This window comes from Pleurodeles waltl, chromosome 10, assembly GCF_031143425.1.
Source record: "Pleurodeles waltl isolate 20211129_DDA chromosome 10, aPleWal1.hap1.20221129, whole genome shotgun sequence".
Taxonomy (NCBI): domain Eukaryota; kingdom Metazoa; phylum Chordata; class Amphibia; order Caudata; family Salamandridae; genus Pleurodeles; species Pleurodeles waltl.
The window spans coordinates 909,222,803-909,236,967 of NC_090449.1; the positions used below are offsets into that span (position 1 = coordinate 909,222,803).

The 14,165-nt window shown below is 42.4% G+C and overlaps 1 protein-coding gene across 1 annotated transcript in view; it reads left to right on the forward strand.

Moving 5' to 3' along the window:
• The first annotated feature begins 13,030 nt into the window (after positions 1–13,030).
• Positions 13,031–14,165, forward strand: part of LOC138262018 (probable acyl-CoA dehydrogenase 6) — a 593,995-nt gene continuing 592,860 nt past the window's right edge. Inside the window, exon 1 of the mRNA XM_069211670.1 lies at positions 13,031–13,301. Within this exon, the coding sequence (XP_069067771.1) occupies positions 13,122–13,301 (180 nt within the window). The 5' untranslated portion in view covers positions 13,031–13,121. The remainder of the gene's footprint in view (positions 13,302–14,165) is intronic.

Sequence of the window (14,165 nt, forward strand, 5' to 3'; positions counted from 1 at the left end):
TATGTCCGTCAACACGTGTTTCATCCGGGGAGTACCCCTGGACTTCTTCAGGACCTCCCAAAGTATTATGCTCAAGTATACAATAACCTAAATTAAACTAAACAATATATCCCATATTAGAATATTATCATTACAAAGTATCAGCATACAATAGTGGGAAATATACATTTCTCATAATGAAAATTCTCCCTTTAATTCGACCGTAATTTAAAGTAACTCAACTGCTTGCGTAGAGTGGTTACTTCCGCCTGTAGGTCCACAATAGACCCCTCCGCCACCTTGACCGTATCAGAAACCTTACAAAGGTCCGTCCGAAGAAGGTTCACCTCCACAGCCACAGCCTCGATCTTCCCCTCGAGGACCACATGGGAGCCCTGTATTGTAGCCAGTAGCTCAGCCTGAGAAGGCTCCTCCGCCGGGGCGGGCGCTTCCCGAACCCCCTCAGGGCACCCCATACAAGTCTGGCGCTGCTGCACCGGGCGGGCGTGGTATATTGCTCTATAGTATTCCCTTGCGAGGTGTTGGACTGCTGATGCCTCCCCATCTCACCGACCAGTCAATAACAGTAGATGCAGTTCCACAGTACCTTATTCCAAGGACGGCAATAATATACAATACAGGGCCACACTCCTAATCAGGGCAGCACAGGTGTCAGGTCCCCAAGATCCCAGAGCAAATAACCATATAGCCACAGCACACAGGGCTTCCCAGGTCCAGGGGCTCTGCAGGCCCAGCAGAGGCGGCTCACAGCAAGGCGGTCACCCCACACTCCGAAGGGTTCCACAGACAGGGCCGAAAATGCACCCCTCCAGGCAGCTCCCCAGCAGGACATCTCAGCCCTCCTCACCAGGGCTGCAGTCCAATCCACCAGAGAGCGCCCATGCCACGTTATAAAACTGCCAGGCAATCACCCCCTCAGCGCCTCCAAATGCCACCCATACAACGCCGATCCGGGCCCCAGCACGATCAAGGCCCTGAGCCAGAGGAACCTCCCCGGCTCCACAGGAGGTCCGTGCACGACAGGCTGCCGCCCGCGATAAGCGGGAAATGGTGTCCACCCAGAAAAAGAGATACAAATGCGGGCCCCCTATCAACATCTGGGGGAGGCCCAGGGCAGAAAGTCCACCAAAAGTGGGGCGCTGTGTGGGCCCTCCCGCGCCCCATCCCGCCTCGGTACTCGTGGCCCAGTACGGGCCCACCAAAAGCACGGTGTCCGGGGGGAGCCACAAAATGCCACCAAAAAGGAGCCGCTGCCCTCTAGGCACCGAACCGTGGCAGCGGAGGGACTCCAAATCCCCCGAGCACCACAGGACCATTTGCAGGATCGGCCGGGACAGCAGAGCTCACTCGGAGCGTGTCCCGTCGGCCATCTTGCCAGGCCCAGCATTCTTTTAAAGCCATAGTTAGATGTTTTTCCAAATTAACTTTGACTAAATTGTTTTGCATGAAGCCCAAACATGCTATTCTAATCAGAAGGTTAGTTAGGGAGACCCAGAGAATGTTAACAAATTGCTATTAACAAAGAGTTGATGTTGTTCATTTGCGGAATCTAGATGTATGCCATTTCTATTGCGCAGTTATTCTTGTTATTGATTTGTACTGTGACTCTTGAATGATTAGTTATGAATGCTCTAGCTAAATTGAGATTCTTTAGAAGATTTGGTCAACCGGTGTTGTTTATGTATGTTTATCACTTGGTTTTGAGACTAATTTACATGATATTGGCATTAATCTTGGTAAATAAACCTTTTAACTTTTACTAAAGGGGTGGTTATTTATGGCCGAATAGGTCATGGTGCATGAAGATTATTGAGTCCTGAGACATATTTGCTGATGTTTATTGATCATGATGTTGTATTTGCAGTGAACTAAGGACTTATGGTGGAATCACTCTAAGTGTAGTCACAAGGTTCATCAACCTAATAACGTGTCCCCTTATAAATTAACTAGAAAAGGCCAAATAAGGACTGACACACTAAGAATAGCATGTTCCATACCACCCCTTGAATGATTAGGCAAAATGCAGATCCAGCATTTTGCACGTGATGCATTTGCATTAATTTTGGATGTGATGATCCATTTCGGTCCAAATAATGAATCTATAAAAACAGAAGGGCTGCAATCGACACCAGCTTGCTTTCTGGTAGTTTGTTACCGTGCAATACCTTTGCCATGCATGCAACATAATTATGCAACATGGTGTAATTTCAGGCATTTTGCACAGCAACATTTTAGAAATTATGCCACGTAGCTGAAATTTCTCCTAGGCCTACTAGCATTGGTGCAGACTAAAATCATTAATTTTAATAAACCAAAGACAAAAAGCCAAAGACATTTAGGGCTAAGAGCCCTTTTTATGACATGTGTTTCAGTCCGTAAGTACATCTAAAGGAACAGGATATAGGACAAATCATACTAAGAGAACATCATTGTGCACTTCATGCGTGACATGTGTTGTAGTGTTCCTCTCTTTGCTTCTACAGAGAGATGTAGTGAAATACCCGTGGTTAGAGTGGGAGGGATCTTTTGGGAAGGACATTCCCAAGCTTTTTATATTTCACAACAAACAGTTCCCATACCTTTTGCAATAAACAACACCCCCTGAACAGTTAATGCCAATCTTGCTGCACCTCTGAATGTATTATTCTTAATAGGCAGGGTGTTAGCAGCTGAGTTCTGAAGTGCTTCCTTTCTAATGAAAGAAGGTTTGCCCTTGCACTAACTACAGTGTCATTTGTGAGTGTCTAAAAATATATATTTTAGAGTTCTTCTTTTACTTTATCCAGGGAATGTTTTGCACAATTTGCTGCAGTCTGCTTTACATTGTGCATATCACAATATACAAAGAAAGACTTTTCAATGGTTTCTGTTAGCTCTGATTACACACACAAACACCCGCAACGCTTTCATTAACCATCATCAGAGCATTGCAACGTAAAAGTGCGTTTGCCAATTAGCTTAGCTTACATTCATTTTTTCATTTAAGGTGTGTGTGGTATATTTTATGTGCAAGTAAAGGTGACAGACCAATAAAGCGCTTTCCTCATTTATTGTTCAGTTTGACCCCGGGTACACGCAAAAATAAGGCTAGGTTCTGTTACTTGCCATGAAAGAACGGTAAATTATGCCATAAAAAACACAGATACATAGCCCCTAAACATTTTATTTAAAGGCAATGCTGTTAGTCTGTTAATGTTAAAAAAAGAGTCTCACCCCAGGCCTGCAAATTTCAGTGGGAACACAGGAGGGAAAGATGCTTCTCGAGCACAAATGCACTTCAAGGGAAGTGCGGGAAGCAGGATGCTGGAACAGGCTATGTCTGTCATGAAAAATAAATCTTCTGATCCCAAGCTTTCTTGTTTGAATGCCTCTATACCAACTTCAACTGTTGACTCACTCAGACACCCCTCAGAGCGAACATGTGCTGTTTCACTTACTTGCTCATCCCCAACAGCTTGACTAACCTGCTCCCTTCATCTCACTGTAACCGGCCCTTCCAAGACAAGTGCTATTGTATCATCAAGAGAACACAGAACTCTACTAGTGTGTGCTGCACAGTTGGGAAGACCTCCACACTTCACAGCAGTTGTAGTGACCAATTTCATTTGGAAAAGCCCTTTGGACAGTGGCTCCAAGCGTGACTTGCACACATGCGTCTTCAACAAAACCCTGTCGCTGGGACTGAGGTGATGGCGGTGCTTTTGCTGCAGCTGAGTTACAACCTCGCTAACCTGATGAGACACAGAATGAACCACATTAACCAGTCTTTTGCAGTAATCAAGAACCATGTAATCTGTAATGTCCGCAAGTGCATTTGCAGGCACAGCTGGTAATCTCATGGTCCGCTGCATAATGATTTCATGAAGGGGCAGTCCTGTCTTCCTTTCTGACGTACTGCAAAGATTCATTAACACAAGAGGCAATGCATCAGGCCTTTTCAATAAAGTGGAAGCACATACTTTAGCCAGTCTGGATTTCAGCGTTCCATTGACTTGTCCAAAAAGAGCAGAAGCCTCTGGTCTGTAACTGCAATGTAGTCTCTGCTCCACTTTCAATGCTGCACATAGACATTTCAGAACATCATTATTGAGGTGAGTTCCTCCGTCTGACTGCAGAGAAGTCGGGAACCCAGAACATGGAATGAGTTCTTTTAACAACAACTTTGCTACTGTAAGACTGTTATTTCTCCTAGTCAGGTAAGCTTCAACCCAATGACAGAAAATGCACACAATAACCAAGATGTATCTCAGTCTAGTGCACACAGGTAGTTCGATGAAGTCTAACGGCATCCTGTTGAAAGTTCCTCCTGATCTCCGTATTTGACTCAGTGTTACTGCGATTAATTTGCCCACATCCATCTGTTAACATGGAACACATCTGTAACACAAAGCTTCTGCCATCAGCCCAAACCTAGGATTGATCCATGTTTGTTGAAACAATCTCACCACTGCATCACGTTCCACATGAGACGGACTGTGATAATGTCTCACTGTAGGTGGGAACAAACTACTGGGCATCACAATTCTTCCAATACTTGAAACCCAACATCATTCTCATCTATTTTTACACATCATGCTTTGATCCACCCTTGTTGTTCTTCTTCTGAAAGTTATTCCTGTAACCTCTTAACATCCTACCATGTAACTGCTGCAAATAGCAGTTTGTAATTTGTCTCATCTGTTCCTTTATTCAGATATTCACCATTAAAATCACAAGCATTTAAAGCACAATATCTGGCCAGTTTGTCTGCATAATTATTTCCCTTCAATCACATAATCAGCTTCTTTACAGTGAACTGAACACTTTACAACTGCAATTGGGACTAGTAGTTGTAATGCCTTCAACAAACCATGAACCTTCTCTGCATTTCTCATGGGAGAGCCAGAAGAGGTCATAAAACCCTGCTGTGACCATAACTGTCCAAACTCATGAACAACACCAAGCCATACTGACTATTGGTGAAAAGGGTCACCTTCTGCTGGTGTGAAACACAGCATGCTCTTGTAAGGGCAATCAATTCAGCCCGTTGTGTGGATAAGACTCTGTGAAACAAGAATGCTTCAACCACACCTGAGACCATACAGAATGCGTAGGCAGTTCTCAGGTTTCCTTCATGGTCTCCCAAGCAGGAGCCATCAACAAAACTTACATAATATGATTCAGAAAGTGGCATATCTTGTATGTCAGGTCTCGGCTTGGAGCACAGTTCAGTGACATCTAGACAGTCATGCTCAATGTCATCATCAGTATTTTCCTCATTTACAGGTATGGGTAACAGATTTGAAGGATTCAAAGTTGTACATTTTTTTAAATTCTCATTAGGAGTTGCCAGTATAGTCTGCTCATAGCATGTTAACCTACTGCTTGTAAGGTACTGAGTTTTGGTGCATGTCAGCAAAATCTGTACAGAATGAGAAACAAATACATTCAAAGAATGGCCCATGACAATGCTTTCCCATGGTTCAATGCCGACACCTACAGCTGCAACTGCTTTAAGACAGCCGGGCAACGCAGAAGCCACTGTGTCAAGTGTGGCTGAAAAATAGGCAACTGGCCTATGAGTGTTTCTGTGTAACTGTGTTAGCACTGAGAGAGTGCATCCCTCCCTCTCACTGCAGTTCAAAAGTAAAACATTTGCTGTGAACAGGCATTCCCAGTGCCAGGGAACAACAGATATTTTCTCTCAGCTCTGAGAAGGCACACATGCAGGTTTCATCCAATGGTAGTAGATCAGACACATCCTTGTGTGTAAGCCTCTGTAAAGGCTTGACCAAAAGGGAATAGTTGGGAATTAAGTGGCGAGGGTAGCCTACCATTCCCAAGAACATCCTTGCTTATTTCTGAGTTGTTGATGGATTAATTTTAAGAATTTCTGAAATTCTCTTGTGACACCTTCATTGTGCCTTTCTCAATGTGATGCAAAAGGTATAGGACTTCTTCTTACAAGACTGCAATTTGGTTGGAGATATGTTATGTCCATTTGCAGCTAAGTGGTTCAACAGGGCAAATGTGTCTCATCTGCAAGCTTCTCATGTGTTTGACACCACCAATAAGTCATAAATGTATTGGACGAGGACTGAATGATAGGGCATCTCTAGAGACACTAAATTATTTTTCAGAATCTGATTGAAGATGGATGGACTCTCAATATATCCTTGTGGGACACAGCACTATGCCAAAATATGTCTGCCAAGAGTAATTGACTTTTCCCATGCAATGGTATGGGGAAGAATGTTTGGCAAAGGTTGATCACAGTGAACCACTCAGCCTCACATGGAATATGAAACAAAATCACAGCTGAACTGGTACCACAGGACAACAAGGAACCCCTATTTCATTGATCTTTCACAAATCCTGGACAATGCAGTATTTTCTGCTGGCCTTCTGCAGTCCCATGATGGGTGATTTACAGGGATTCCCCATAATCTCTTTTAGAATTCCTTGCTCAATTATGGAGTGAATCACTGGAGTAATCCCTGCAATAGTTTTAGGGGTCAAATTGCATTGTGGGATTCTAGGATATCCATCATTTGCTTTACAGTCAACTGTACAATTGCATCAGCCGGCTTACTCTGCCAACAAATTAAATGCTGCTGAATCAATGAATTAACTTCAGGTTTCAATCCTTGCACAATTCTGAACACAAAACGTCCCAATCTTTTGCCTCATTAGTCTCTGTACCACTATTCTGTTTGATTGCCTGCACTAATTTCTCATAATAGGAATGTATTTACTCGTTTAATTCTTGGGTCATCCTGTCAATCTTGGCCCAATCAATATCTTTAGGCGACACCTTTAATTTCAAAAAGGAAATCACCGGATTATAATTTTCCATTGCTAGTGGAGATGGAGCCTTCCTCTCTGGATGCCTCATGGGTTCATTGTCAGGCCAATCAAAAGACACTTTGCATTCACCCCACAAGTTACTCGGAGCAACGATGTAAAACTAGGTATTTAAATCTTCCCATAAAACATTTGAAAGTTTCATAAATCGTTGAACCTGTCTCTACCATTCCACAGGCTTTTCTCTAAATTTTGGGAAATCATTTGTGAATCACACAATATCACTTCGATTTCAGGGTTCATGAACATAACCTCCATCTGCATCTTCTCTCATAGGAAAAATTTGGACCCCTTCCTCATTTTCATCAGCTCCACCCAGAGGCAGATCTAACCTTAATTTCCTGTCGACTCCTTCTTCTCTACCCATCTTACTTCCCATTTGTCTAGTTAACGCCATCTCTGAATATAGCCAATGAGTTCCCTAATCTGCAATTTCATTCCTGGAGGTCTCATGTTTTTCAAGTCTGGCTCACTGAATCTCAAACGATAACTTCTCTGTAATTCTTTGGATTATTCAAATCAACTTCATATCTCCAGGCTAATTCAGTTAGTCTCTCATGAGCTTGTCCTGCATGTCCCATGATATCCTTAGATACAAATAACAATTTGTCTTCTTGGTAAGTGTCTCGTTGGGCTGTGTCAAGAGTTCATAGTGTAATTTCATTCAGTTCCAATTTTAATTTAGTCAAGTCTAAAGCCCTTTCTTTCTCTGGTGTTTGAAATGTCCTCCAATTGAATCCTGAACTTCCAGCTTCTATTGGAACGTCAATACTTTTAAGCCAGGGGTAAGTCTCAGGTATTTGGATTTCTTCTGCATGACTCCATCCCGTGTTGCCGGAACAACCCAAGAAACACTGCACCACCCGGACCAGTGGAAAGCACTGTGATTAGGTGACTGCGCTGTGCTTTCGCCGGCAGTGGCAGTTATGACTTTATGATCACGAGGGACCGAGCGAGGTCTCCAATTTTCAAACCACTCTGTGGACTTGTGGACCATTGTTGTGACCCGATCTAACATGTCAGGAATCCAATCACCAAGCCCCAATGGGACCACTGTGAACCCAAGAAACGTTCTATAAATACTTTAATAAGAGCGTGCAGGCACTCCAGTGTGTCCTGATTACATACATGTTTTGAATACCTATGTCTGGACAAAATATTTATTAGATTATTGTTGTTTTGGTCTCATTTAACTCAGATACTCTTTATTTTTCTAAACTAATGTGGAATCTTTTTGTGGTATCTTTCACTGTGTTACTGTTATTAAGTACTTTACACATTGCTTCTTAAGATAAACCTGACTTCTCTGTACTAAGCTACCAGAGGGTGTGCACAGGTTAATTTAAGGTGTGTATCTGACTTACCCTGACTAGGATTGTGGTCCCTACAAGGTGCATACCTCTGTCAAACAGAGACCCAAGTTCTAACAGTTTTCATTTCCCATTGTCTCAGTTGCCCTTCTGTCTCTATCGTGTTATAAGGTGGTAGGCGATTAAACAATAACTCACTTATGAAATCATCATCTAGATCACTATTGCTGTCCTCATCCCTATTCTCAATGGGTTTTACCTCTTTCTCTTTCTTTCCCTTTGGTTTAGTGTTTCCCTCTTTTCAAGATATTAAGGCTGGATATAATCTAACTCCCTTAATTACGTCTGCTGTCCAAGCTTTCTGTTGATTATACCATCTAGTATCTGCACAAGTACGCAGAACTTTCCTGACCTTTCCCTCATATTTCTCTTTCTGTCTCTGATGAGACATGTGTTCCCATGCAAAAGGTGCTTCAAAGTGTGCAGGTCTAGGAGGTGTTTTTGTTGTATACAGCATTTGTCTAAAATTTTCAATAACTCTCATATTATGTGCTTCATAACGTGGAAATGCCAGTGCACCCTCTCTCTCTGTCATCTTGTGCCACTGTTCAAGTCAAAGGCATGTGTGAAGTCCTAAGTTTGACACCATGTAATGACCTGGTGTACCTTTTGGAGGAGACCCCACTCCTTCTCTAACTGGTATGAATGCATCCCCCTTCACCAAACTGTGCAATGCTTTAAGCATTTAATTTTTCAATGAAGTCTCAAGTTTTCACAATTAACTTTTCGTTTACAATCAGGAAGTAACTCTTCACCCACAATCCTCTGTTCAGCGTTCACAACCAATACCAGGGTGACTTTTGTGACGTAGTCCACCAAAACTAGTGCAGCTTCGCCCCAACCGACCTATACCAGCGTGGCACAATGTGAAATCAATCTCACTCCTTGCAGCCGCTCACCCTCCTTTACAATGTCTCTCGCAGTCACTCTCTCACTCAAATCTAAGTGCGAAAACAGTGATTTTTCAACAACAACTTTGCTCCTATAAAAATGTTTGTGATAATCAATCACTTCAAAAATGGTTCGGGGCTACACTTACCAACCTACTATCAGTTCTTGACTGAACCTCGACCAGCGGATCTCACTCGGATTGATACAGTTCATCCCTGTGCACTTGAAATTCACTATACCAACCTCTCACAATCACACAAAAGAAAGCCCCCTTACTGGCAGTACTGTCAACATCTCATGAACAGCACCGCTTAAACAGCAGACAAGAACAATAAGAAATGTCTTCTACACTTTCATCTACCCCAAGATTTTAGGCCACGATGGACCAGATAACCATTTCAACTTCTTTGCAAAAAGTGCCACATTCTCACAATGTCAGTTTTCTCTGCACAACACATGAAAAGCAATGCAATCTAAGCTTAAGCAATGCAACGAGCAACCCTATTAATACTCAGACATCCGCTGAGTTGTAACAACACTGGAAGTCCATTAATCCTCCAAATGAGTCATGGGCTTAGACGTTTGGGCTGGGTTTGGTAAATTTTATAATGGGAGAAGTTAGTTTTATATTGGGACACATTAATTTCCTATCTCTTTCCCTCCATGAGGACCAATCTGTCCAGCTCAGCTGCTCATCTTTGATGGAGCATTTTGTATGCTCTAATGCTGAGGACGATGATCTTTGGATCTGTGCTAAGGGGTTAACTAAGGAATTAGGTAACAAGCAATCAACATTTAATTTACAGTGTTACCAATTTGGCCACACAATGAAAAAGCAAATTGGAAATAAAGTTAAAGGGCCTTATTATAGCTTAACACTCAAGTTAATGTGAACAAATCTCGAAAATATGCTGCAAAGATACAAGATAACTATAGGGAACCAGGACTTTTAGACAAGTTAACATAAGACAAACCAATAGTTCAGTAACAGCAAAACAAAATATCAGCAATAGTATCCGGTACTGGGAAAACAAATGACGGTCGATTCTCTTACACAAAAGTGAAAGCTAAAATCATCTAACCAAGTTAAATTTTGTGTAACTAAAGAACCTTCCAAAGAGTCTAGGCTATGCAGAAAAATGTTAATCTAACTAAAAGACATAAGGACAAAAGGTGAGAAGTAAAAATAGGACAAAAGGGATTTGGAAAAATGAAAAGGAAGGTGACTGCATTTCAGAAGCTTGGTCAAGAGTGTTTTTAGAGAGTCAAGTATAAGCCCAAGCCACACTCAGCAAAGCATGGGGGACAAGGGGAAAGTCAGGGGTCTAAACCTCTCAAAATCCTTGGAAAAGTCTGTGCAATCAATTAGTGAAAGCCCTAGTAATTACCACAAAATTCAACCGTGTAACACCTTCTTCATCACACCAGCAGAAGCTCCATTGTATTCTCCTGTCCCACCGTGTAAGTTGCAACATCACCCTGCACTTCCAGAGCAGGCCTGAGAACGTTGCTGTCCTTGGTCTCCAGTAAATCATTTGCAAAATCCATGAATAAGAGACAGTCATCTCATATTCAGTTCTTCATGCTCCTTTTTATCAGAATTCTTCACTCAGACTCTCTATGTGTAAAACAATAGCACATCTATTTCAAAACTACCATTTCATGAGAACGCACCTGCAACGAAACATCATGTTAGCAGAAATAGAAAACAGTTTCTCATGTTAAAGAAATTCAGGCCTAGTAAAGTCAAGCTAAGAATATTAAACACTAATGCACATTTAATTAATGTTATACGGTGCACATATTCTACATTCATATAATGTTGATTACCCTTTCCCGTTTTAAACTTCAGGTTACAGTTAATATAAACAAATTAAATTGTTAATATACATACTTTAATGTGAAGGAGAACTACATTTCTCAACGTTAACCAAAAACATTAGAGCACAAATTACATAAATTGTTTTAGTTTCTAGTACAAAGACACTCCAATAACATAAGGATGGTGTTAAGATTATACTCATGAATATTTTCAATTTAATAAAGTTAAGGCGCAGAATACATGATTTCCTAACTCTATCACTCTACAATAGTAAAAAATGTATTTATGTTATCCTTTATATAATAGTCACATATAGTCAACATTGTGAAGTCAGGGGTGACAGCAAAGCTACACTTGGTCCATGTTGTTTCTTTGGTGTTCCAAGTATTAAGAAGTAAACTTCGCCTAGTAGGGTGTAGTTATTTTGAGCAGCCTCATGCTTTAATAACTACGGCCTAAACAGACAGACAAGTGGCAACTTCTAAGAAAATGTTTGGCGTACATGCACACCAAGCACTGTGATTTTCCAGTCTCTGTGCCGCACCTTTTCAAAGTATTGAGGACCGCCAGTAGTGCACCTTGCATGAGGTAAGTGGGAAGGCACGCTAGTGTCGACATGGAAACTTAACTGAGCAAATAAATGGGGGCTAGTGAAGTGACTGCACCCAACGACACAGGACTGTAAGTGTGCAATTTCTTTATTGTAGTACAACCTTACAGGAAACAGGGTACCATGCTCCTACCGCACCGAGCTCCACAACCGCCTGCCGTCGAACTTCGGTGTGCTCAGAACTTGGAATCCCTTTATGTCATTACAATTACATAAGCACCACAAAAACTAGCTACGCAGGTGACCGGAAAATCCTATTTTTTAGGGTCGAACCTGCGTTGCATGCGCTCGCGCATGCGTATCGCAGCGAGACGCTTTTGTATTTAGAAAAGGGCTCGGAGCCCTGTCAACCTCACGTCAGTGTTTTTTATTGGTTTGTGGGCTTGCCTAATAAAATCTGCTTGCTTTCATTAGTCGAAGGCAAGCATAGGTCATGCCTTTTCCGGTGGATAGCCCTCCTCTAGCGCAGTGACCAAGTACAGAAAACATGCGAGGCGTGCTGTTTTCCATCGGGCTCGTGGACTTCTTTTTCTCTAATTTAGGAGAGCGATCTCGCTTGGCAGAAGTCGAGCGCTTTACATAGGTAATTTCACTTTTTCGGGTTGTGTACACAAATGCACTTTTGCCCGATAGGTGAAAAGTCGGGTTAGTAGTTTACAACGCGATCATCTCTAACATGAGCAAACGCGAGACCCGTTGCATTGTAAATGCTTGTTTCTTCTTCCTTTCTCTGCTTCTCCTTGTATTTAGTTTACCTCATTTGAATTTGTCCATGTATTATTCCATTATTTGTTTTTCCCTTTCTCGGTAATTGCCTTAATGGCTCTGTTCTTAGGGGCGAGCGCAAAGCGCTCTATCCCATTTCTAATCTCTCTTTAGGGAGATTTTAACTCCACTTTCATTAGCTTGTGGGCTTTGCTTTTAAAATCTGCTTGTTTCAATTCGTGAAAGACATGCATACATCATGCCTTTTCCGGTGTTTAGCCCTCCTGGAGAGCACCGGTAAACTACTGGAAACATATGAGGCTCCGTTTTCGTATGGTTTCCGGACTACTTTTTCTCTTTATTTCGCAGAGCTATCCCGCTTTGTTTTACACAGCACGATTTTTTTTCTCCATTTAATATGGCAAGAAAAGTCCGGTTAGGTGTTTACAACGCTAATAGCTCTAACTCGACGTAATGCGAGAACCTTTGCATTGCAAATGCTTGTTTTTCGTGCATTTTATGTTTTGTTTCTCTGTATTGGTTTCTCCTTTCTTCTTCCACGTATTAAAACGTAGCAACTGGCAAGATGGAGGTTATTTACCAGCCTCTGTGGACAACAGTGCTTGTAGTTAAAGAATTAAGCAGCAGGACATACAAACTCAAAATGTTCAGCACCTTAGAGAGACTTTAGCTCGGGGACTAGGAAGTACAGCCGTGTTTAAGCTGCCGGCAGCAGCCAATAGGAAACAGCCTGCTATCACCCAATCCGCTTCCCCCAGCATGCAAATCCAGCCGAAAGCCTCAGAGGTCGTGGGGGCGAGAAAGCAGCTGTCTACGCACGCGCACGGGTCTCACAAAACTACAGAAAGTAGAGTGCAGCATGAGTTGGAGGTGTTTGGTGGAGTTCGGCGCTGTGCCCACTCGGCTGCTGTGCTGGCAGTTGTCCCAGTGCAGGCATGTGTCGGGTCAAGCCTCTGTCTCAGGAAACCGAGCTGTGTCCAGCACAGATCACAGCATATACAGCCAAGAGCACTACGCCTTGAGAGATTCTCTCAGAAAGGTATCATGTTCCATCTGAATTCTGCACGGATGTGTATTACTAGGCTTTGGTATTAAGAGTGATGTTTGCTGCTTTAGCGCTGCAAGTCAAAGAAACGTACGTTGGCCCGGTTGGGCGTCTATCGGAGTTCGAAATCTGTCACCGGCTCATCCTGCCAATCATCAGTAGCCCCCTGCACATGGTGTATGGGTTTCCTATGCACAGTACGTTTAATGAAAATCTAGAAGTACTGGCACTCATTTCCACTTGTGCTTAGATGTGCAGCAACACAGCAGGGGGAGGTGCTCCTTACTGCACACAGCAGGGGCCGATGGGCGCTAGATGTCAGTTACACTGGTTGGGAAAAAATGCAGGGTTTCAAGTAACTGTTGCTCGTGCACTTCAAACAGCAGGTGTAAAGAAAGGGTTTAGGGCAATCTAGAGGCATTTGTCTGACAGATGATCAAATGCAGGGACTAAGATAAACAGCTAGTTAAGTAAACCACTGCTGGAAAATAAACACGTGGTATGTTAGAGAACAAACAATGTATTGGTATTTTAAAGTATCTCTCTATTTGTAATTACTTTGCTGTGGCTGAAGCTTATTCTTGCAACCTTCAAGGGCCTAAAAAAATTACTCTTAATGTGTCGAGGTATACGTTTGAGTAGTTTATTCGGTCTCAGGCCTTCCGTTGCATCGTGGCCATTGTCTTGTTTATTTCATTATTAAACCAGTAATGCAAGTACCACAATGCAAAGAAAATCCGGGCTAAATGGTCTACTCACGTATAAACGTAGAAAAAATAAGAACTTTTAAACATAGTTGATTACATTACATATTTTGTGAAATGTGTGTGTAAACCTTTCTGCACTTCTTTGACGGAC